The 25,227-nt window shown below is 48.1% G+C and overlaps 1 protein-coding gene, 1 long non-coding RNA gene and 3 other non-coding genes across 6 annotated transcripts; 4 read left to right on the plus strand and 1 right to left on the minus strand.

Annotated features, from left to right (window-relative positions):
* Positions 1–7,975: 7,975 nt before the first annotated feature.
* TRNAE-UUC (transfer RNA glutamic acid (anticodon UUC)) lies at positions 7,976–8,047 on the plus strand. Its single transcript has one exon. It is a non-coding gene; the product is annotated as a tRNA-Glu (tRNA).
* Positions 8,048–9,158: 1,111 nt separating this feature from the next.
* Positions 9,159–9,232, plus strand: TRNAN-GUU (transfer RNA asparagine (anticodon GUU)). Its single transcript has one exon. It is a non-coding gene; the product is annotated as a tRNA-Asn (tRNA).
* A 198-nt stretch (positions 9,233–9,430) lies between these two features.
* TRNAV-AAC (transfer RNA valine (anticodon AAC)) lies at positions 9,431–9,503 on the plus strand. The gene has a single exon. It is a non-coding gene; the product is annotated as a tRNA-Val (tRNA).
* Positions 9,504–13,014: 3,511 nt separating this feature from the next.
* MTRF1 (mitochondrial translation release factor 1) lies at positions 13,015–23,658 on the plus strand. 2 transcript variants are annotated; one of them, XM_078602809.1, is made up of 10 exons: positions 13,015–13,308; positions 15,064–15,608; positions 16,280–16,371; positions 16,847–16,928; positions 17,050–17,157; positions 17,809–17,981; positions 18,787–18,904; positions 19,090–19,226; positions 19,652–19,750; positions 21,142–23,658. In XM_078602809.1, the coding sequence occupies exons 2-10, from the start codon at positions 15,137–15,139 to the stop codon at positions 21,265–21,267; spliced, it is 1,407 nt and encodes a 468-aa protein (XP_078458935.1). In that variant the 5' UTR covers positions 13,015–13,308; positions 15,064–15,136; the 3' UTR covers positions 21,268–23,658. The 2 variants fall into 2 exon arrangements, with proteins under 2 accessions (XP_078458935.1, XP_078458936.1); XM_078602810.1 differs by having other exon boundaries at positions 15,071–15,608.
* Positions 16,817–19,167, minus strand: LOC144723993 (uncharacterized). The gene is made up of 2 exons (XR_013586430.1): positions 17,806–19,167; positions 16,817–17,170 (listed from the first exon to the last, which is right to left on the minus strand). It is a non-coding gene; the product is annotated as an uncharacterized LOC144723993 (long non-coding RNA).
* Positions 23,659–25,227: the final 1,569 nt, after the last annotated feature.

A 25,227-nucleotide genomic window follows, 5' to 3' on the forward strand; every position in this document is an offset into this window, starting at 1 on the left:
ATGACTCGTGGTGGAATCGTGAGAGGAGGAGAGGGTGGTCGTGGACTGCATAGAATCAGGGTGGATCAGTGATGGGACTCATAGGATCAGGAGAGATTGGTAGGTCTCACTCACGAGACCATGCGAGGCTCTGGTGGATTATTGGAATGGAGGGGGTCTGGGCAGTGATGCTTCTAAGATCAGGAGAAACAATGGTGGATTCTAGGTAAGGTCAAGGAGAGCACAGCGATGGACTTGTGTTGTCAAGAGGGCACTTTTTAACATGGACTTTTGGGGCCAGAAAGAGTATGATGGTGTGGACTATTGAGACCAAGAGAGACTGATGGTTGACAGATGGGACATGGTGGAGCCGGTGGATGGATTCGGCGGGCCACGAAACCACTGCCCAGACTCGGTCCACCAGCCGTGGCCAAAATTAATGTAGCCAGGAGCCACTACCGTCTGGCTCCCAGAGAACGCAGATTGCATTGCTGAGCGCTCGTTCATTACTACAGGGCAAATCAATAAACAAATAAACAGACACACGCACAACCCCGCGTGTATTTCTTTCATCCGTTATGAATAAATTATCGTGTCTCACTGTCTCCAGTCTCCAGTCTCTCGCACCCAGGGGGCTTCTTCATTTCAGCCAGCTCGGTTCAGGGGGCCCGCGACGCGTGAAATGTTTCCGGCACAACACGTCCAGTATTGTACCTCTCGCTATTGCCCTGGCTACTACGAGCCGCGTTACCAACCCCACTTCATTCTATTAGTCACCGACATTGACCTGAGCGGGAATCGAACTCGCGGGCGGGGGAGGGGAGCGGGTTCGTAGTGCGGTGCGCTAACCACTGCGCCACCGCTCCCACCACTGTTCCCGCGCGTGTGTGAGTTTCATTCGGACAGATTCTGACTGAGGCACAGGCTCGCCACGTCAAGCGACCAGCGGCAAACCGCGCTATGGAAGTTGTAACAGTGTCGATAAGAGTCCACGCGTTTTCTTGAATTGAGCGAAGGTTATTTTTAGAACTTGGGGGGGAAAAAAATTAGACGATGGCAGGAATTGCGGAGCGGCGCAGGGAATAAAGAAGCAGAAATAAAAGCGTTGTGAGTTGCAGTGTGGTGAGAGTGAGAGCGAGTGGGCGAGTGATTGGTGAGCGCGGGGGGCATCGTGGTTCGCGCGCTACGCGACAAACCCGGCGAGCCGAGTTCAATTGCCGCTCACGTCCACCGAACAGTGACGGTTATTTGAACTAGCCCTGGGCCTCCCCTAGGTAGACTCGGTCTCAAATGAGTAAATGGTGCGACGTGTAGACACTGGCGAGACAAAGGCGGCCGGGTGTGGCGCTGGCCACCCACCTCGTGTGCCGTACCGGCCTTCATAGGCGTTCGCTAACAGCACGTTCCCCATACGTCTATTAAGGCCACACAGGGGATTTGTGTCTTTGAGTCTGCTTGGGTCGGTGAATGGGCGAATGAGTTTCGTTGTGGACCTGCAGTGTGCTGGTGGTGGTGGTTGAACACAGTGGTGGTGGTGATGGATGAGACGACGCGGTGTCTGTTGGTCCTCAACGCCAGTGGGGGAATCAATGAGTGAAGTTTACGGAAACAAGTAACCATCATGTAACTGCAGACCACGTGGCCACTATTCAATACTAATTATACAACCAGTGGTCGCTGGGATATGCCACGACTAAACTAATCGATTACTCTCCCGATTTTTAGTTCGATTTCATCGACTCATTCTTGGGTGGAAACAGTTTCACCTCTCTTCCCACGTGCGCCGAGAGATGTGGGGGTGGGGAGTGGGGTTGTGACATCACCGCGAACGTCACGTTGGGCGTCGCTTCTATGGGGGTTTCCCACCTTCGATGGGGGTGCTCGTAACAGATTGTAAAACGGAATTCGAATAACATCATTAATACTGTATTCCTAATTTATGTTATTCGATTGTGTATGCCTTCACAACTACGAGTGTAATGTCATTTGTATGAATGTCACTGCTGTATTTTGTGTGTTAGACAGCAGATACATCCGCGTGTGTATAGCCCTGTTGTGTGGGGAACGGTGGCGCAATGGTTGACGCACTGCGCTCCAAAGCCCGGCGGATCCGAGTTCGATTCACGCTCACGGCCAAAATCGATGACGAATATCTGAACCTGTGCTGCCCCTGGACGATTACCCCTGCCTGGTGTGTATACAACATCCGCACTGGAGAGACAAAGGCGGCCCGGGCGTGGCGTTGACCACACCATTCGCTCCTCGTGCGCCGTGCCGGGCTTCAGAGTTGGTGCTCTCTCACAGCACTTGCCCCGGCAGCCCCGTGGAGCCTACACCGATCATCTTTGTCTTTGTATAGCCCAGCGCGCGCGCGTACGCACAACAAACACAAGCACACGGCTCTCCGTGTACCTATGTGCACCCGCGCAGTCAGTAATAAATCACGGTGGAGTGCAGACACATTCCGTGACCCCATTAGCCCGGGGCTGGATGTGGGTGGGGGGAGAGCAGTGGTGGAGCGGGGGGGGGGGCTGCGAGATGAGACTGCCGCTCCACCACTCAACCGCATCCCAACATCATCGCACGCTACGATGCACCCTATGATGGCGAGATGCCTCCTAGACGACTGGGAAATTAAAGACACAGGGTCCACTGTCGACAACGAAAGCCACAGCCGCCGACTGCCACTGCCCGCGTAGAATATTGAAGTCCCTGAGTCTCTGTGTGGGTCTTGATGTGAATCCATAGGGTCTCCGTGTGAGTCTATGGGTCTCTGCGTGACATCCATTTCTCTCTGTGTGAGTCTATGTTTATTGAGTGTCAGTGCATGGGTCTCTGTACGTCTCGGCGTGAGCCGATGGGGTTCTATGGGTCTCGCTGTGAGTCTACGATTGTCGGTTGTGAGTATTGAGTATATGGGTCTGTCTTAGCCTATGCATCTGTGGGTCTCTGCGTGAGCACATGTGTCTGATGGCATGGGTCTCTGTATGAGTACAGTAGATGTATATATGTGTAGGTCTATGGGTCTCTGTGATGTAGAGGATGATGGACACGTGTTGGATGGAGGCGCGTGTATTATGTGTTTAGACACTGCACAAGGTACTGTTCAACTCGGGCTAAATCGACGAAGAGTCGTCCCAAGACTGGTTAAAATATCATTCTGGAGTCACACGTACAGACACGCACAAAAATGCACAAATACACACAAACTCAAAGGCAAAGACGTAGATCCCACGTGAAGCAAACAAAGACTGCTGGGACAAGCACAAACAAGACAAATACGCCCCCTATAGACTCTAGGGGCAAGTGCTGTTGGCGGGCACCTAAGAAGGCCGGAACGGCACATGAGGGAGTGGGTGGCTAACACCACGCCCGGCCGCCTTTGTCTTCCCACACACTGCACCAGGTACTCATTTGAGGCTGAGTCGATCTAGGGGAGGCTCAGGACCGGTTCAGATAATCGTCACTGGTTGTTGGCCGTGAGCGGGAATCGAGCTCGGGTCGCCGGGTTCGTAGCGCAGCGTGCTAACCACTGCACCACCGCTCCCCACTCACCCCAATACACCACACCACCATACACAGACACACAGAGACAGACAGACACACTCATCACACACATTCCACGCCGGCTAGCCCGTGTACATAAACATTAAACGCGCGATTAGTTTGCATGGCAGAGTTCCTCCCTTCGGGAGCCTTATCGGCGTTCTCATCCCCCACGGTTCGCGCCTGGTGGGGGGTGTGGGCGGGAGTGGAGGCTGCGAATCCTTTTTCAGCCAATTTCAGCAAAACAAATGAAGAGCGTCGGCCAAATATATGGGAGGAGGGGGGGTGGGTGGCGGCAAGATAATGCCATCGTTCAAACTGTTTATATCTATATTCAAAAAAAGTTCCGTTGGGCTTGGTTGGGCAGGACGCATCAAGGCTCGAAGGGACGATGTCCACAATGGTGGTGAAGAATAACAACGGATGCGGCTGCTGCTAAAGGAATGGGACGCGCCTTGGCGCTTACCGCGGGGTCGGTGTGATGGAATCAGCTCGTGCGATTAGGCCGCGTGGATTGTTGCCATCGCAAGAGACCGTGGGCGACTTTTTTTTTTGGGGGGGGGGGGCTGGGAGGATTCCATCCAGCAGTGGATTGAGAATGAGTGATGGAGATTTGAATAACAAGTTGACGTTGCTCTTTGCTCAATGAACAAGAGGAGGAAGGGAGGGGGGGAGGGATGTTCGCTTCCGCCGACGGCTCTGAGTCGGGTGGTGTAAAGTCCACATTTCTATGGCAGGCGCCGGTTTATCTGCAGCAAACATAAAAGGCGACTTGCCACAGAGTGGCGCGTACTCATTGTGTCTAAACCCGGATGCATGATAGTCTGGAATGCAACAGCGGGGCAGCAACGTCACTCGGTGGTGCGTGAGTGCTGCTGCTGCTACGCTCCGTATAGGTCATTGGGGGAATGAAATCCGTGACCCATCCAAGGGGCCGTCCATAAACGACGTCACGCGACCCCCCCCCCCTCCTCGTCACACGGCGTCACAAAAAGTCAGACCCCCCCCTTTCAAATATGACGTCACAAAGCTCTGCCCCCTCCCCCCCCCAAAAAACCATATTTTTATTTTGAAAATAAAACATGCTTTCAAATCGCTTTAAACTATTGTCATTGTAGTGCGTATTTAATGTGGCGCTGCACTCTGATGTTGTAGGAGAAAACATTAAAAAGTCTATTAAACTAAGTAGAACGTGTTGTCTATATTTATTTGAAGTTGCGCATTTTGATGTGACGTCACGTTTCTCAAACACCCCCCTCGTCACACATCGTCACAAATGTCTGACCCCCCCTAGGTGCGTGACGTCATTTAAGGACGGCCCCTAAGGCTATTTTTAGGCGTCCCGTTAAAAGTCCGTCAGCTACCTCATAGGCAGCCTGCGAGGCTGTGTGTGGACGCACGTGCGTGCGTGTGGTGTGGGGGGAGTCGTGACGATTCTCTGAATCGCTCCTGGGCCTCCCCTAGGTCGACTCAGACTTAAATTGTGTGTAAACATGAGCATTGTGGAGGTAAAGACGACCGGGGTTGGTGCTGTCCACCCAACCCTGTCGTGTGCGGTGTCGGCCTTCATAGGTTGCTCGCCCAGAGCCCTTGCCGCAAAAGTCTGTTGAAGGCCATACGGGGGACCTTTGTCTTCACGTGGGTGGGTGAATCCTGAACGTTTAACCAACTGCATTGCGTCACCACAAGACGTGTTCTCCTGACAAGGGTGGCCCAGTCGGGTTCTTTACAATCGGGTTAATTGTCTTTTTATACTAAACCCGATCATCTGAGATTGGGAGAAAACCGGTTTAATTGGTTCTAATTGCAGAACCGCACTTCGCCAACTTCTCACCGATGGGCTTCATCCATTCCAAGCGAAGGAACTCACTGGCGCCCACGATTGTGGAGGAGAAGCTCGTGTTCATCACGACCAACCTGCCCGCCGCATTCTACGACTACTCCGTGACCGACGGCCCCGAGTACGATGATCGCAGCACCGACGAGGAAGCAGCCTAAGCCTTGGGTCAGAGTTTCGTATTCATTAAACCAGGTTTTAATTCCCCGAAATCGGGTTTAATTGTATTAAAGAAAAACCCCGATGCCTGCCGCTGGAAAAACCGGGTTTTTTCTACCCATGGTTCTCCATGCATCGCGAGCACTCAAACAACGCAGCCACAGCTTCTCAAACACGAATGATTAAACGCACGTAAATGTTTACCGACGCATAACACGGGCTCAGATACCCCCCCCCACACACCCACAATAGCTGCTGTACAGACTGTTGGGCTAAGTGTTGTACTGCACTACGAGAGGGTGTAGTGGAACCCACAGCACGCCCGGCTGCCTTTGTCTCCCTAATTCCCGTACCTGTCAACCCACACGGATTACTCCGTATTCTTGTACAGGGAAATTGAGTTTTCAGGTCCATACGGCGTACAGTCGTTTCAATACGGCCAAAAAATGTTGTCTATTTGTTTGTGTTTCTCCTTTGCAATGTGACTTTGTATGATGAACGTTGAGATGTATAAGGGGCACGAAAAAGGTCTGAATTGGTCTGTAATAAGGTAGGGCACTGGTAAGGGGTTGACAGGTATGTGTCCGTCTCTTTGGTTCTTTCGGTAAAGTCACGTAGGTAGAAAAATAACAGATAACGACGTTTCGATCGCAACACAAGCAATCGTCATCAGGTGGGACAACCACAGCAAACAGAAAACTGCTGAAGTAGGCTGTGGTTGTCCCACCTGATGACGATTGCTTTCGTTGCGATCGAAACGTCGTGATCTATTATTTGTTTCTACCTACGTGACTTTACCGAAAGAACCAACGAGTATGGATTCCTGCAGTCACGAAAGCTTCAAATCAAGGCGTGTCTCTGTGTATCTCAACGTGTCTATGGGGTTACCGTGGTCCATAGTTTTGTTTGCGTGGCCACAATCGCGCAGTGATTTGTCTTTAATTGCCCGTTTATGACGGAGGTGTGCAACATCGGATTACTGATGTGCAATGCACCACGCGTCAAAGACATGAGGCCTAAAACTCCAAGCGGCCAGCAATGAACAGCACAACAACAATCACGATTGTACAATGTATGGAGAGAGAAAATAAAACCCTCAATACATTCGTCAATACCTTTATGGCCTTCGAATTAACAAAAAAAATATATAATTAGGTGACGTTTCGGGTAACCGCCCTTCTTCACAGCACATAATTGAATGTCCGTTTTTTGTTGTTGTTGATGTTGTCCGAAACGCCGCCTATTGCAAGGCAACCATAAGACAATCTACATTGCAACCATAAGACAATCTACATTGTCTTATGGTTGTTATTGTTTGACTTGCATTCCACTGGCATTTTTTGCACACAGCGTTAAAACGTGGTGTTTGTTTCTGGAAAACGTTGCTGTTTTTCTCCAGCATTTTTCTGTTGCGTGTAGTCACTTTAAGATGTTTCTTGTTCACGTTTTTGTTTTGTTGCACCCGAGTCAAGAGCCGCATGGCTCACAGGGTTATAATAAATGAAACTGAAAAAGTTATTTAGAATTCCAACGCATAATGCACGGGCATAATATGACTTTGAAACCCCCCGCCCATCTCCTACGTATTTCACAAGTAGTACTAATCACATACCTGCATTTCCCATAAATATGCTAAATTCCTCTTGATATGCAATTTTTTTGTCAAGGCGCACTTCCCCCCTTCCAACCCAGCTTAAATAGACGCTCCAAGCGTGGTGGTGTTTCATTCAGACGCTGTCTCCCCGACAGACCTGGTCTTCACCTGAGGACGGCTGCTTGCGTTGTGGCCGAAACGTCGTGAGAATTATTTTATTGTTTTATTTTTATTATTTTATTATTTCCCTTCTACGTGACTTTACCGAAAGAACCAAGAAGATGAATCCCTGCAGTCACGAAAGCTTTAAATCGAAATTTAAAAGCATTAGAGGCGTCGCCATGTAACGTGTCGCGTGCCAGGTGGCGATGCCAATGAGGACCAGGTGAGCGAGGCACGTGAGCAGCCGGTCCCATATGGTCTAGTAGTTAGGATTCCTGGTTTTCACCCAGGCGGCCCGGTTTCAATTCCCGGAATGGGCACTTAACATTTTTTGGTTCTTTCGGTAAAGTCACGTAGAAGGGAAATATTAAAGTAATACAAATTAAATGTTTTATAAAAAAATTAAATGTTTTACTTTTATTATTTTATGTAAAAAAAAAGTTTTATTTTTGTTATTTTATTAAAATTTAAATGTTTTATTTTTATTATTTTATTAAAAAGAAAATGTTTTATTTGTATTCTTTTATTATTTCCCTTCTACGTGACTTTATGTAAAAAACCAAGAAGATGAATCCCTGCAGTCACGAAAGCTTTAAGTTGAAATTTAAAAGCATCAGAGGCGTCTCCATATATAACGCGTCACGTGCCAGGTGGCGATGCCAATGGGGCCCAGGTGAGCGAGGCACGTGAGCAGCCGGTCCCATATGGTCTAGTGGTTAGGATTCTTGGTTTTCACCCAGGCGGCCCGGGTTCAATTCCCAGTATGGGAACTTAACATTTTTTTGGTTCTTTCGGTAAAGTCACGTAGAAGGGAAATAATAAAATAATGAAAATAAAATGTTTTATTATTAAAAATAAAATGTTTAAATTTTATGACTTGCTTAAAAATAAAATGTTTTATTTTTATTATTTTATTATTTCCCTTCTACGTGACTTTACCGAAAGAATCAAGAAGATGAATCCCTGCAGTCACGAAAGCTTTAAATCGAAATGTATTTTTAAATATTTTTTTAAATGTATCTTTGTCACATTGTACAACACAGTCCTGTAGACGAATAAGAATAATAAGAAACCCAACGCGGTACACGTGAGTGTAAGTGTGTAACTAAAGCGCGCAAACTAATGAAGGCGGCGGTGACGAAGGCCAACCCCGTAGCTCGTTGCAGCTGTGACGGTCCCACCTGATGACGGAGACTTGTGTTGCCTCCGAAACGTCGTGATTTATAATTTTATTTAGATTAATATTTCTATTATTTTTATTATTTATTTTTATGTTTACCTACGTTACTTTACCGAAAAAACCTAAGAGTAGCTTGACGGTTCTTTAAAAATAAGACAGCCGCTTTGTATTAGCATTAATACATTCTAGATGTGAAGCTTTCGTGACTGCAAGGATTCATACTCTTAGGTTTGTTCGCTAAAGTCACGTAGGTGAAAATAAAAATAAATAATAAAAATAATATAAATAATAATATAAATGAAATAATAAATCACGAAGTTTCGGAGGCAACACAAGTCTCCGTCATCAGGTGGGACCGTCACAGCTAGATTTACTGTATCAAATGAGCTAACATTAACACACCGTACGCCCGCCCGCCGTCTGCCTCACGTTAAAAGACGCAGTGGCAACTTTCGCAAGAGGAGGCCATCGTGTGCCAAATTTGTCCAAATCACCCGCAAAAGTGGCTCAATTTGCGACGTGCTCAGCAAGACGTCGTCATCCCACCCCCAGGACCTTGCACGAGACTCGGCGAGGCTTTCGTTGGGGTCAGTCGGGAGAAAGAGACACGTGGAGAGAGAAACGCTACGTGCCCGAACGAAGAAGAGGCGTTGCCCCACGGTGCGTTTAAAACCGCGTGTTTTTAAGTGGCGACTCAACGAGTCTCTGTGGCGCAATCGGTTAGCGCGTTCGGCTGTTAACCGAAAGGTTGGTGGTTCGAGCCCACCCAGGGACGCGAATTTTGCTATTTATTACCAACTACAAATGAATGTCATAATTTTGTAATAAACTTGTGCGCCAACACCACCCCGCCACCCAACTAATTGACGTGTTTCAACGCTGCGTTAAACATCAACTTAAAAACATGTTTTTTTCAGTAATGAGTGTACGTGCATTGATAATATAAACTTAACTGAGCGAGTACCATCAAGCTGTTTCCATAGTGTAGTGGTTATCACGTTCGCCTAACACGCGAAAGGTCCCCGGTTCGAAACCGGGTGGAAACATCCCTTTTTATTTACATCATTTAATTTAGGAGTTTTATTGCTTTTTACCGCCAAACACAGCGAATAAACGATCGTCTGCTGTTGTACAATGTGGTATTTACAAAAAAAGACCAAAAAGTAAAAAAAATACGTTGTGTTAACGGCCCCCACTTGCCTCTATTCACTTCACACAGCAGAGACTAACTTTTCCCATTAGGAGGCAGTATTGTGAAGTAAATGGAATGAGACTCGGGGAGAAAATCTTCCCTAAGGGCTCCCCCACCCTGCAGAATGGCTGTACTGCATGCAGAGCGCACGACCCAAACCGAATCTCTCCTCAATCACCCCAAAGTGCTTTCCACCTGAACTATCAATCATGCAGCAGATGCCACCCAGTGCGCAATGACGCCACTCCAAGATGTCCAGGGTTATCATTGATAGAAGCTTGACCTTCAAACCCCGCATGAAACAGATCTGTGAACAGACCGAATCAGGAGTGGCCCAGCTTCAACATCTTGCCAGTACAACGTGGGATGTCTCGGCTGACAATACATCTCCTGGCTCCCCTATTCTGGTGAATATTCTCCCACCAAATATATAGAGACATTCAAAGTGCAAGGGAGTTGCCATGTTGTCTTTGCAACGACAACCTACCCATCAATCAAGACCTCAAGAATGTATTTCGCCGCTGATTCATGTCCCAATCACCCTCCTGGAATCGATCTGTCATTGTCCCATAATCTCACTCAGATGTGGAAGCGCGCTGGCAAAAACAGATTGGAACAACGCGGGCTTACATAATGAACACCTCTTTAAGGACCCAAACGTCGCACCTTCTGGCTTTTGACATTCCTCGAAGACACCCGGTGTGACCATCAACCGCAAAATAACATCAACAGGCCGACGCGCGCATCTCCTTGATGAATGGAAAACTAAAGACAAGCCGCAGTGCTGGGACTGTGGTCATTCAACCTAAACTCTGGACCATATAGCAAACCACGGTTGTCTGTGCCCCTTCAATGGAGTAATCGCAAAACTACACGTAACCCTCTCCTGAAGCCCTCTCGTCGTGGCTAACAGACCTCGACTTTAGTGTTTAGCTCCTACATATATTGCAGCCATACGCAAGAACACACGAGTGCACTACTCACCACAGTATATGCATGCGTGAACATTCAATGTTAACGTCACAGTGCGTTTAGAGGCGGCAATGCTGTGATCATTGGTTCGAATTCAGGTTTGGGTTGCCTTTGATTAAAACCGGGTTGTCGGGTTTATGAGTTGATTGCGCAAAAACGCAACTTAATTCATCCCCGCATTTAATTTGGTTACATTCAAGCACTGAGGATTAGTTTCTTGTGTGATGGACGCGTCTCTGTACAAGAGAGAGTGGGGAAATGCTGCCCCCTGGTGTGAATAATTGGTCAGTTGAAGTGATCTCAGAACCAGTTCAGTGAGAGCTTCTTCCACGTGCCGTTCCGATTGTATTATTTACGTTATGACATGATGTTGAATACACAATTGGGATAAAATTAGTCAACCAATCCCAATGCCTGATACAGCTTTGAGATGTCTTCATCCAGCAGTGGATTGACAAAGGCATGTACATTGTTAACACGAAGGCTTTCGCGACCAACGTCGTTTTCCAGATTGTTAACGTTGTGGATTTACTTTCCAACACATCGGTGTGCTGTACAAGTAACGAATTGGCATGTTCTGTTTACGTGACAAACCTTACTAATTGGCTGTGTCGGGTGGTGGCGGGTAAAGCGACACATTTTTTACGAGATCTAACCCCCCAAAAAAACCTGTACTATGGCTGTCTGTACATTTGTGTTATCATTGGTGTTCACCAGTTAATTAGTGCCAACGCTGGCCCAACGTCGCACGTTTACTTGGATGAAGTGGTTGAATGTCACTGGTTCCAATAATAAGTGATGGGTCAATCTTGGGTGTGGTGGCGTTGACATCACGCACGCGAGGCTGTGACGCCCTCTCTCGTCAGATGTCCTACAGGACACGTGCAGACGTGCCCCAGGATCACTCTTGCAAATGAGATGATGCTGGTCTTTTAAGAGCTAAACTGATTCAACACTAATTTAAACTGGAGTCATGTTGCCAATGCACTGCCTTATGAGGTGTTCTACACCATGGCATACATTTAAAAAAAAAATATTACAACTTTGATAGCGCAGTCTGTTAATGGCCACCTGCCATTATGAATCTCTCTGGGCCTATGTTTTTTTTTTCAAAGGTAAATCCCACAAGGCCATAACCAGGTTAGAGCACACTGTGATAGGGATCATTTGTAAGCGAGATCTGAGATACAAAACGTGTCATTACCATCAGACACGATGAAGCCTCTTCCCTAAAGGTCTAAAAACCACACTGCCCAGTCTTTCAAGGTACATGGTGTACTCAGGGCCGTATGATCCAACAGGCACAGTAGGCACTTTGCCTGGGTCCTACAGAAACTAAAGGGGCTACGAAAAAATAAATTAACCATGTTTTATTTTGTTTGTACGATAATAAAAAAATTCAACCAAGATATCGTCTTGAATTAAAAATATTTATATAGCAAGGATAGGCACTGAATACACAAAGGGGCAAAAGTCATATAAATCTTTTTTTTGTCATAAAATGAGAGAAATTAACACCGGGGTAGAACTTTTCGAAAATTTTTCTCATCGCAAAAAATGAGCAATAATTTCAAGTGAAATTTGCTTATCTGCGCCACGCAGCGCACTCGCATCGAATTGGGGCACAGACTAAATAATGAACGTGTAGGTAACGCCACTTGTCCAGCGGCCGGACAAAGTACGGCGTGAAAAAATAATATTTAGAAAACTTTAAAAAAAAACACGCTTTAATGAAATGTACCGTACTAGTAATGTAAGAACTCCACGACTCAAGGCCCCGAAGCTTGCCATGGACAATTAGAGCCAAGCCGAAACATAACATATACTTTTTTTTTATAGATGTTTTTTTTATTTTCAATGATAGAATATAGTATTGTCATCAGTATTTGACATAAGTATACCAAGTTTGCAGTCGATACGACATTGGGAATACAACTTAGATTAAGACCATCAGTCTAATTCCGTACTACAACAAACAAACATGGCCAAACCAAAAAACTTTTCGAAATCACCAAAATAAAGCCATGAAAGCAATGTAACAGTGATCATAGGAATTGTGACCGAATTTTCACAATAAACGACATAAACAACATGTACTACCAAAACCCTGTAGCCATAGCTGGCTGCATGAGTCACTCCACAACAGCAGGAGCATCAGTCGGAGTATCAAAAATTTTCAATGCACCTTTAAGAGAGAGACTGGGTGACCAGAATCACAACACAAATCACATTAAAACAAACTACAGAAATATAAGAAATATCTCACCACAATTGTTACTACTCAAATTACAATTATAAGCACTTCGGGCATGGTTTATCCACTGCTGGATGCAAACTCTGGTTTTGTTTAAAATTAAGTGCCTCTGATGCCCCCTTGAGGAGGACATCATAAACTATCACAAAACAAACGCCACCACGCAAACGCCACATGCGGCTTAACTCTTCCACAATTGTTGCTTCGAGACTTTAATTCGTTCCACCGTGATTGTGTAAAACGTCAAGCAAGGCTAAAGTGAAGTTCGTGTTTCCACGCTGCGGCTTTGAGACACTGTGGTGTCTTTTATAGAAACTCGGACGCTGGCTCGCCGGGCGACACCGGTCTCGACTAGAACTGCTGCCGCGCAGGGGCGAGGGAGCTCGGCAGGGTTCGCCACGACTGCCCGGTGTAGGCCTCGGCGCCCGTCCAGGTCATTATCACAGCATGTTAACAAAAAGTAACATTTTCTAAACACATTCGCTGAAACATACTTGACTTGATAATAAGCTGAAACTGTTAGTTTCTCAGAGAGTAAATGAACAATTGTATTCAAGGAGGCAGTGTGTGTATCTTCACGACGCGATTTCCGAATGCAATTTAAGAGTCGTGCAAATGCAATGCTGGTGGAGCCACGTTCGGCATTGAGTTGTACGTTGTATATGTTCAAATAAGTATTCTATCAAACGTTGCTTGCTAAAATAAGACAGTTTGTCTCAACCTGTCATTGTTATTTCCCCGAATGGTTGCATTTTATACACTAATTTCTCACATATGTCGGGACAATAACGTCATCCTGATTTGGAAAACCGTAACAACTCATGCCAATACACGACACGCAGTTGGAGGCTTTCGCGACCAATAGTATCCGTAGTTTTTTTTGCGGATTAGATCGCGTAAAATATAAATGTGTCGTTAACCCCGCCACCACCCGACGCAGCCAATTAGTGTGGTTTGCCACGTAAACAAAACGAGACAATTCGTGACTAGTTCAGCAGTACACCGGTTAAGGGACATTTTCATTTCCGCGATCTAACTAAAAACAACAACTCTTGATGAACTCGTACGTTGGTCACGGGTTATACCGCCAACTATTATTAAACCCCCCCCCAAACTTGTTGATGGCAAGCCAGATATTGTGATTCTCAAGTGTACGACTCCTCGGTCAGTGCTGAATGTGTGTACCCGTCACTCAGCTCGAGTGAATGACAGGAATCGTGCTTTTTACCAAGGTCGTAATTATTATATATATTGGGGGGGGAGACACATCCCCGACAATATTCAAATATGCTCAAAATGCCCCCCCTCCCCAATATATTGCTATAAAATAGATTTCTGTTTATATGATTGTGGTTATGGTTGTACTTTCTTAATCCCTAATCTCTGCCATTACGTACAATGAAACAAGAAAAGGTAAAAAAAGAAAAAACAGAGCAATGTAATACAATACACTATTAGACATTATTGTAAAAAATAAATAAAAAGTCCATGCTATGTATTAGTGATTTTTTTAATTTTAGGCAGGAAATTAGTTTTCAAATTTAGATATATTTTTTTCTGGGGGGGGGACCCCCAGACCCCCTGGAAGATTTGGTCCCCCCCAATGTTGACTCCATGACTACGGCCTTGCTTTTTACACATCAGCCACTCCGTGGATAATCATCTATCGCCTTGGTCGCTCGCCGATTGTGTCGTTGAACACAACTCAATGCAGTCGTCAATAACACCATGGCATTCAAAGGAAAATAAATATAATCGGCAACGTTTCAGGCAACGGCCCTTTTCATATCACACAAAAATGCAATGAAACTGCTATGAATAAGGGCCATTGCCAAAAACGTCGCCTATTTATTTTTTTCCATTAAGCCCACAGTATTGTTGACGAACGTGGCTAATTGGGCACCACTGCCATCGCAGCTAAATCACTAAATAATTTGATGTGTTGTTGGGTTGTACCGAATGCTGCTCGGCACGATGTCCGCCGTTATGTTTCACGTACTGGGAGCTTCTAAAACACCAGAGCCATATGACGCAACTGCTAAAACCTACGTGGCAGTACTTTCTGTGTGGTGTCGAGGATTGTCTGGTGATGTGTATAGGAGCCAGGGCCCGGTGCATAAAACAATCTCAGTGACGTGGCTCCATTTTCTTAAATTTGTTCCATTCTGACATGCCTCCATGGTGCAAGGGGGAAGACATCTCAAGTGCCAAGCAGGCGTTCATCACGACGACTCTTGATCAATCACCACCGTCGAGCTGGGATGCCTGGAGCCAGCGTGCGTCTCTCATCGCGACTACTGCTTCGTCCGAACTGGAGTAGCCTTGCCCCATGGAGGACCAAGTGTCCCCGCCTCCACTGTGGTCTAAGAACTCAGCCCTGGAGGCCTCTCGTCACCCTGGACACTTCGACAGTCAGAAATTCGTCCTGTGTCGGGCTGAAGATGCAGACGAACCCGACTGGATGTTCCTTCACTGACGGTCATCTCTCCTGGGCCATCGTGAGGAGATACTGCACCAGCAGGAGGGACTCCCTGCGGCTCTACCTGCAAGGCCTGCAGGCCGAGCATGTGGCCGTGACCGAGGCCCTGAGGAGACTCGGAGAGGGGACGGGGACCGGGGGTGACCCTCGCACGCTCAGGAGGCGGCAGCAGGAGCTGGCGCCGCTCGTGGCGATGATCGGGTGCCTCAAGAACAAGCAGCACGAGTTGCGTGAGGTGGAGGATCTGCTGGAAAGTGAGTGAGCATGGTGGAGCCCGCTTCCGTTGGACTGAGCTGCCGGGCGACCAAGGATTTGCCTTGGAGTTGGACTGGGAAGCTATGTTTGGCCCAACTTAAATCTCAACTAAAACCATCTGCCAAATAATTATAGTGTGGCCAAGTTGAGGTGGCCAGGATCTTTTCCATAACACCGATGACATCTTGGGTTCGAATCCAGGAAGGCATCTGATTAAATTGGGTCCTCAAGTATCGTAAGTTGATGGTCTCAGAAGGGTTACCAATGAGTGCAGAAACCCCCCTCCCACCCCAACATCATTGAGTTGTGTGGCAGTATGGATGTGAAAGTGCTGCCCCCTAGTGTGGACCAGAGGTGACTTGGAAGGGATCTCAGAAATAGATGCAAGTGCTTTAATGGGCTCTTCTCTAACTTGACGGGTTACATTGCTGTGAGAGATCCAAACGTATCGTTTGTCTCATGACATGATGTCGTTAGCTCAATTGGGATACAGTCTTGTTTGAGTGACGACCCCAACTCCAGCACTGACTGGCAATGGAAAATGTCAGACCTGTTCGGATGCTTAGGCCAACCTGTCAAATGTGTCCATTTCACATTACTCCACGAATTATGGGAGGACAGATGCGGGCAGCTGGAGGCGTGTGGTCTCTCTGTGTCCACTCCCTGGCAGGTGTGGAGGCAGAAAAGGACCGGCACATGCAGGCACTTGCAGTGGAGGAAAAGGAGAGAATCCAAGGGGAGGCTGGGAACCTGGAGAGGAAGGTAAAGCCAAGTTCCAGTCATACTGTCCAGGAACAGCAGAGATAATGTGGCGTTTAGATCCTCAGCTGTGTTGTAAATGTTGCACTGATTGACCAGCGCCCAACCCAGGCAATTCGATAAGTTGTTGTGATGCACTTCCAGAATATATTATAGTCTTAACATTGTGGTGAATGTAGCGGACAACAGTGGTAGCAGAGGTCATGTCAGCGAATTACATATAACCAGGGCTTAATTTCACATGGTTCTGTATAGGTCAGCGACCTCAGAAAATATTTCCGCACCCAACGCATCACACCCAGTATACATCGCGCTATGCCCATGGATGTTTCCCGACCCTTTTTCGAGGTCTACTCTTTTTTAAGTGTCCCGGAAGATGATTCAGTAACTATTTAAGTCCTGTGTATAACAAATACAAATCGCCAAAAAACGACGAATTGATGCGTTATTACTCCTCTGTTTTATTGATGTTTTTCAGGTGCTGGACTTGCTGTTACCAAAGGATCCACATGATGACAGGGATGTCATCCTTGAAGTCACAGCTGGACGGACTACTGGAGGTACGGCCTTCTACTTCACACGAACTCCGGGTTTTTAAAGGGTGTCAATGACGGGCTATGAATGTCATCACAATCGCGTCGCCTGCTGATTTGTTTTTGTTTTGCCTCTTCTTTCTGGCAGGTGACATCTGTCAGCGGTTCGCCGCTGAACTTTTTGACATGTATCAGGGCTTTGCCAAGCACAGAAACTGGAACTTTGAAATCATGAGCTTCACTCTGGCAGACTGCGGTACGGAGAACCACTGCACGAAAACAGACCATGGCAGTTAACATTTGTCAGACCTTTATGATTGAAATTTGAAAGTGCAAAAAATGTACGTCTATATACTGTGTTTAGTAATTAAGAGGGAACAGTTTTTCAAGCAATGAAAGAGGCAGTTGTTTCAAGGTCCTCCATGGATTCGCCCCTGCCGACCCCTCTTCTTCAATCCTCGACACACTTTCCTCTCTTATCTCACTCTACTCCCCTCCACACACTCTCCTCTCTTATCTCACTCTACTCCCCTCCACGCACTCTCCTCTCTCATCTCACTCTACTCCCCTCCACGCACTCTCCTCTCCCATTTCACTCTGCTACCCTCCATGCACTATGCGCTCCAGTAAAACAAGGCTTCTTGCTGAAGCCCCCAGTCAACTTGTGCCTCAGTGGGAGGTCGATCATTCACCTCAGCTGCCCCCATATTCTGGAACTCAATCTAGCCATTTTGTGACTCCCTTCTGTTCAAGCCCAGGCTTAAGGCCTTCCTTTTTACCACTGCATATGACTGCCTCTACAAAATAAATGTCCAGTGTTTCCCTTCATCGTTTTCAAATGCAGCCACATTTAAAGCCTGCATGAAATCCACTCTTCAATTTTAAAGTCTCCACGTGGTCTCACCAGGGGGGCTGCACCACGCGTCGGCACGCATCACGGGCGACGCCGTGTTTCGTCACCTCAAGTTCGAGGGCGGCACCCACCGAGTGCAGCGCATCCCGCAGACGGGCCTGTCCTCGCGCATGGAGCGGATCCACACGGGCACCACCACGGTCATCGTGTTGCCACAGCCGCGAGATGTGCGTCTACGCCACTGTCGTGCTCGTCGGCGAGCCACGCCTATTTTAAAATCACGTTTGTGATCTCTTCCTGTGACGAGCTGTAACTGCCGCCACTTGCGACGGCCTTGGGCTGCGGTCGTCCTTGAAAGGGAGCCGCTTAGCTCGATGGGCCTCATCGGCTGTAATAAGTCCGAGCCTGAGAATCAGTGGAGAAACAGCAAATCATGTTGCAGTTTACACCAATTATTCATAATAAAGGTTAGATAGCGTTCTTTATAAATGTGTCGTAACCCTCCACCACCCGACACGGCCAAACAGTAAAAAATGTGTCACGTTTACAAAAGACAAATAGTTCACTACTTTAGCCCACCGGTGTGTTGAAGAGTGAATCAGCATCATTTAAAATTTTGAGTACGACGTTTTGCTCCTAATTACATCCAGCATCATCGGGCAAATTGCCAGAATGGTGAGGCCCTCCACTTGCTCACGGTCTTAAATAGAGCAGCATGGTGACGTCATCTTTTTAACCCAATTTGGTGCAGTAAATTATACATACAACGTAGGAATGCAATGTGTTTTCGGGTTGTTGTACCGCGTGCTCTGAATGATATCCAAAATTTCTCTACACCTGCTGGGAGCTTAGTTCACTTCCGCATCGTACATAGAGTGAAATATTGCTTAAGACGTGGAGTGAAAAGTCGGACATCTGGCCGAACAACACGCAGAAGCACAACCCAGAAATACAATGAGAGAGCTACATTATGATACATGCGGTTTGCGTTCTGTTGCTTCGTAGGTAAGGTTCTGCTGATGTCGTTTGCAGATCGACATCAAGCTGGAGACAAAAGACTTGCGGATTGACACGTTCCGAGCCAAGGGCGCAGGGGGGCAGCACGTGAACACCACGGACAGTGCCGTGCGGGTCGTGCACCTGCCGACAGGTCAGGCACCCGCTAGGGTCACTGCAAGAGGCAGGGTCATGAATACAGAAGCCAAGCAGGCTTCAGCCTGGGCCACACAATGCATTGGAATCACAGCAAATTTATTTCACGTGTTAAAAAAGCAGTTGTAAAAGCTGAATGTGTCAAGGTGACGTGTGTGCTGGGCTGGCCTGCCTCCACTTTAGGATTGACTGCAGAGTGCCAGCAGGAACGATCGCAAATTCGGAACAAGGAGATGGCGCTTCAGATCCTCAAGACGAAGATGTACCAGCAGCTATTCGAGTTGGAGGTGCAGGAGAGGCACAGCGCGCGCAGACTGCAGGTAACGTGCGGCGCCGTGAGCTCGCTCGCTCGTTCACTCCCTCGCTCGTTCACTCCCTCGCTCGTTCACTCCCACGTGGACGGGAGATGGCAAGGCTGGGCTACGGTGGCCCAACCTGTTGTCAGGGCCATTAGCATGACGGCTCGTATGACTGCTGCCGCTGCTGCTACTGCTACAGTGTCATGTTCGGCGTTCGTAGCTCGTGTGCAGTCTAGAAAGCAGCTGCTGCGTTCCTGTTCTTCGCGTGTCTTGCCCTTCGCTTTGTCAAAATGGCAATAAATTCGGCGGTGACAATAGCGCCACCGCAGAGCGGGGAGTCTGTTGCGACGTGCGATCGAGTTTTTATTTCCACCTGAAATAACAATGCGTCGCATTTTAGTTTGGGAGAGTCAAATGTGTTTTTGTGTCCTATTCTCTCGCCCAAGGTGGGAACACGATCTCAGTCGGAGAGGATTCGGACGTACACCTTGACGCAGGATCGTGTGACGGACCATCGCATATCGCTCACACTGCACGATGTGCAGGTGCGTTTAAAGCCACACAGTCTCTTAAATATTTAAGAAGGGGGGGGGGGGGGATTGGCCGCTAAGTTCGCAACTAATTTGCATCGAACAAAGACCACCCCCCCCCCCTCGATACCCCCCCCACCTACCCCGAATAGAAAGACAGAGACCAAAACGGTTGGCGAAGACGAGTCAAATTAAAATGTCACTAACGAGAAAACTGTGTGGTCAATAAACATGTTGAGTAATCATTGAGCAACGCAACACTACAATCACACAGTGGTGTTATCTTTTCACCTATTCTCATTCGGCTTGGAAGAGCGCCTTGTTTTTATAGAGGGCCCAAATGGATTTCAAACACCTTTGTCAATAACGCACCCCTTAGCATTATCCAATAATTACACAATATAATGTGACATCTCAACTGGTCCTGGCCCCCCCCCCCCCCCTACTTACCCCCTTAACCAACCCGCGCTCACCATTGCGGTGAAGTTTGGTCAAACAATCCCCGTGCTCCACATGGTATGGAGGCACCTTCTTACAGCAGCGGATTTACAAAACGCTTCTAAGTCCATGAGCCCAAACCAGATCCATCGCTGGTGAGTACCACCCGAGATGGCAGAGCTTTAGTGGTTCAAATTTACTCTTTGGTTCTTTCGGTAAAGTCACGTAGGTGAAAAACAGAATGACTGTTTTTTGTTTGCTGTGGTTGTTCCACCTGATGACGGAAGCTTGTGTTGCCTCCGAAACGTCGTGATTTAATTTAGTTATTAAAAAAAAAATTTCACCCACGTGACTTTACCGAAAGAACCAACGTGTATGGATCCTTGCAGTCACGAAAACTTCAAATCAAGAATCAATGGTTCCAATTTCTTTGTGTGGCCACTAACAGTGAATTGTATGATACCCATTTTAAATAAGCGGGGAGATCGAATAATTCACCCTTATTGGCCGTATAGATAAATCGGTGCTCCTAAAGTATTGTCAATTTGAATACACCTTTGATTACTCCGCAGAGCGCCATCTAGCGCATGCATCTTGAAAGTGCAGCGTGTGGAGGAGGCGACAGGGGAGAGAGTCAGGGCCGCATTCTTAGGCACGGCCAGCTCAGGGTGAGCCATGACACATGCGTCTTCCAAAGACACACAAGCGACTCATCCAGGGCCTTAATTCTAGATTTGAAGCTTTCGTGACTGCAAGTATTCATATTCTTAGGTTTTTTCGGTAAAGTCACCTAGGTAAAAAATTCAAATTAATAAAAGTAAAATAAAAATAAAATCACGAAACGTCGTGAGGCTCAGCCCCAGGCTTCGGGCCGTCTCAAGTTGAGTGCCTTGAGCCAGAGCCAAGCCCGAGTCAAGCCGTAACTACGAATATGCTGGTCTCCGTGTGTGTGGGTGTGTGCGTTTCAGACTGTGCTGGAGGGCGGGCCGGCCTTCGAAGGCCTGGTGGAGACCCTGCTGCACGCGGCGGACGAGGATGCTCTGGATGAGCTGTTAGAGAAGGCGCAGCGCTCGACGCACAGCACTGGCCGCTAGCGATCCACCAACTGGCACAACCAACCCCACTGGCACTGGGATCACAGCACGAGTGGCTATTGCTCCACTGACACTACTGGCTGCGCTTAACGGGCGGTGATACGGCCCAGCGGTAGAGCGTTCGCCGCTTGTTGCAGAGGTGAATATGTGAAGGTGAAAGGCGCTTTATAAAATCGAAATTATTATTAATTGTTCGAATTCAGCGGCCGCCCTGATTAGTACTGGGGTTGTAACAACCATAATAATACTACGCGCCATCCGCTTTGCGTTTAACCGGACCTTAGGAATCCCCTGACGTCATTCGTAAGAGTAAGTCATTAAGTGCCGGCGTCTAGGCCCAAATTTGAAAGTTACCTGCATATTACTCAATTGGGATTACACACACAGCAGCAGCAGCAACCATCGTCCCCGACTGGCAGACTAATGACCCAGGTCACTTGCAAATGAGACTCAACAAGGCCTCTTTGAGTTCTCACCTGGGTAAAGAAAATCAACTTAAAACTTGACAGTGCCAACCACTAGTCACCACTTGATCCTCAGTACCAACCGCTAGTGCTTTGGCTGACAGCACTACCATAGTCACTGGCAACACAGCAACTGCAGGTAGCACTTTAATCACAGCTCGTCCCACAACAACATCCTGCGTGTGCACGTGTAAACGTCTCTGCTGCATTCATGGCCTCCTCCATCGGACTACCTGCGAGTTCGTTTTTCTTTTGGATTCAAGTTTGCAGTTCTGCACCAGGGACGTCTTTCGGACTGAAACCGATTGACCGTGTACCCGATTGAAGTGTCTCCCAATGACGAAAAAGAAAACAAACCCCAACTTTTTTTTGTTATCTTGCCGGTTGCGTTTTCATAAATGGCTCGCGTGCGCACGTCACTGACGAAGCTCGTAATTAAAGCTGCGCATCGCTCTCGTCGAGAAGAGAACCCGCAGCCAGCCGGCAGTTGTGGCTGCCGTAAGTGCTGCCGTGCGTCCATGCACAGTCGCGCACCGTATTGGCTTTTATAGGATGGCCCTTGCACGTTCCAGTCTCGGCAGCACAGATCAAAGGTGCAGTGTGGGTTGTTCAAATCGCACATGCTCGCTGTCTTACGTGCAAGTTCTCACTTCTACTTTTACTTGTAAAAAAACGTCGGTGACGTGTGCATCTCCTCCACGCTTTTTGTCAATCTGCTGCTGGATGAAGCCCTGCTGCTCATGCCACGCGGGTCGTCGGAGTTACCTGACCATGTTTCAACACACTGGTCAGTGCTGGCTGAAGGTGGGAAACAGACGCGGGAGCATAGAAGTACGGTTTAACAACTGATTTTGTTGCCCTGTCAACTGCTGACAACATAGGCTCACGACAGCCTGTCTTATCCTGTGAGTCGCCCATCTGAGCACTATTCAGGGTGAACTTCGCTTGGCTTCTGAGATAGAGTGTGCGTTCTGGGTGATTGGCTCAAAGACAGTGGTGACAAGTGGCTAAAATTTTAAATCAACCTAAACCGCCGTTGAGTACCACCTGGTGAGAGTTTTCAATCGCCCAGGAAACTTGCAGTGTGCTCGCTACGATGGTTCAAAAGTCAAGATCATAGAGATGGCCGGCCCTGCTCTGCAACTGAAAACGGCACAATGGAGTATGGCCATTCAAACACGTTTGACTTCAGTTCGCGTGAAAGCAAAAACGCCTTCATCTCATCTCGGCTCACTCCGATTTGGAAGATGCGGAAACACCAGATTCCCTGGCCGTTAGGTTTGACCTTTTATAATGATCACCAATTGGAACTCGGGCATGCAGCGCGACGTGCTTGTTTTCCACCACCGACATCATTCGTACCTCGATGTCGGTATATTCTCGGTCGGGAAAACAAAGTGTGTGTCAGCTGTCACTCAAGCTCAATTAGAACGACTACAGTAAGAAGAACTTGCTGATGATAAAGACATCGTCCTTTTAATGATTCTGATAAGAAAAGTTTGCTGCAACAGGCCACGTCTCGAGGAGGCGTAACGGCCGGTGGTTAAGAATAATGACGGGAGGGCCAGCAAAGTTGGGCAACGCTCAGGATACGACATCCCACTCTGAAGAGACGGAGCGAGGAGATCGGCTTTGTGTGCCCGGTGCTTGGCGGATCCATGACGAGACGTGGCGATTGCTTGGGGAGGCATTCATCCAGCAGTGGGCTGATAAAAGCGCTGTAAATGTACAGAATGGCCATCGCTGGTGGACTTGTTTTTTTCTCCGTCGGTAATAACAATGACCGGAGAGATGTTTGCCCTCGGCTGGTTAAAGAGAACCTCTGAACCCATGTTGACCAAACGCTGCTTACTGCTGTGTCACACGGCATCGCAGCCCATTATCTGTAGTTTGCAATAAACACTGTTTCTAAGACGCCAAAACTCAACGACGGGGTTGGAGTCCAGCAATGGACACTCGTGACCGAACTTGCACTCGTGACAACGGTGACCAACGGCAAACCAAGGCAGGGAACTGAGGACGGTTGAACCCTGGATGGTGTCGCATGGGCGGGGACCACCTTGCACGAGATGCGTAAGGCTGCGTCGTGGGCAGCAGAGGGCATTGCAGCAAAGATTCGTTGAAACCGTGGGTTTGTGAAACCCGTGTCTTGAGTGGACCCTCGATCGGTATGCCCCAGAGGTCGCAACCGGGTACCCGATACCCGTACCCCTACCCGATACCCGTACTCTACCCGATACCCGGCTACGCGTACCCGGCCGGGTACGGGTACCCGTTTGCGACCCTGGTGCGGCCGGGTACGGGTAGGCCGTGAGTCACCGGTGAGTAACCGTTTGTCACTCATTTCGGGTAGGGTACGGGTAGCGTACGGGTACCCGTTTGCGACCCTGGTGCGGCCGGGTACGGGTAAGGACTCAAAACCCGTTTGCGACCTCTGGTATGCCCTCGGATGCACGGTGCACTTTGCTCGGGTTCTTGGGTGGGTTTTCCTCGCGCATGGAGCAAAACGTAATCCGGTCACGTCTCAATCGAGTCTGATAAGTCTTGGCCCGGTGAGACTTCCCCCCCAAAACTATTTTCACGTCGCCCAGTTAAGTCGAGTACTTAAACCGATATAATCCGTGGACTCAATCGATTACTGGCCTAATGAGGTAGCCCGGGCTATATTGGCATGCATCTGTATTGGTGCGCGCTCTGTGCTCTCCTTGGGGCAATTACAGCCTCGCCCTGCACTTATCCCTCGACGCAAACCTGAAATCTGAGCCCTCTGCCATTATCCTTACTCCACCCCTTGCGCCGGGTGAACTCCGGTGTCAATGACTGCCGGCGCGTTCGTCGTCGCTTGCTCCAGAGGTTCGCGATTCTCATCCAGTGGCCGCCCTGATTAATAACCGCGGTGTTTGTTTGTTATCCACCAAGTCCCGTAACTGTGCTCCACTGGGAGCGGACGTTAACGAAATATGCCCGTGGTGTTATTCGCAAGGGTTAGGCGTCATGGTTCACACTTGCCACTAAGTCCTCCATCGGAATATGCGGAGCAATCATCGACCCCCCCACCCCCGCACGACTGCGAAAACTTGACGGGACCCTTCTGAAAAACGGTCATGAGACTCGGTGTGGCTTTCCTGGGTAAACGAGTGGAATAGATAAATCATTAAACCCCTGCACCCCGCACTATACACCTGGACTGATATCCACGGATTAATGTATCACTGGTAGACTGCAGCAGGAGACACGTGGCTTGTTAGCCATTGTCAGAAATATACTGGATGTGGTGTGCCGGGTACAGCGAGTCGTTTCACTCTTGACAGATTTCAGCGAATTAAAACCCCCCGTGCTTTATAACATTTGTCCCTTGGTACCCATGAACTTGTACCACAGCCACAGCCAGCATTGGGTATCGCTGCAAACAACGAGCAGCCTGCACCACAGCCAGCGCCCAGGCACCTTAGACACTGCACCAGAAACCCTCTAGACACTTCACAGAGCACCCTGC

This window comes from Lampetra planeri, chromosome 19 (genome assembly GCF_965212315.1).
Source record: "Lampetra planeri chromosome 19, kcLamPlan1.2.h2, whole genome shotgun sequence".
Taxonomy (NCBI): Eukaryota; Metazoa; Chordata; class Hyperoartia; order Petromyzontiformes; family Petromyzontidae; genus Lampetra; species Lampetra planeri.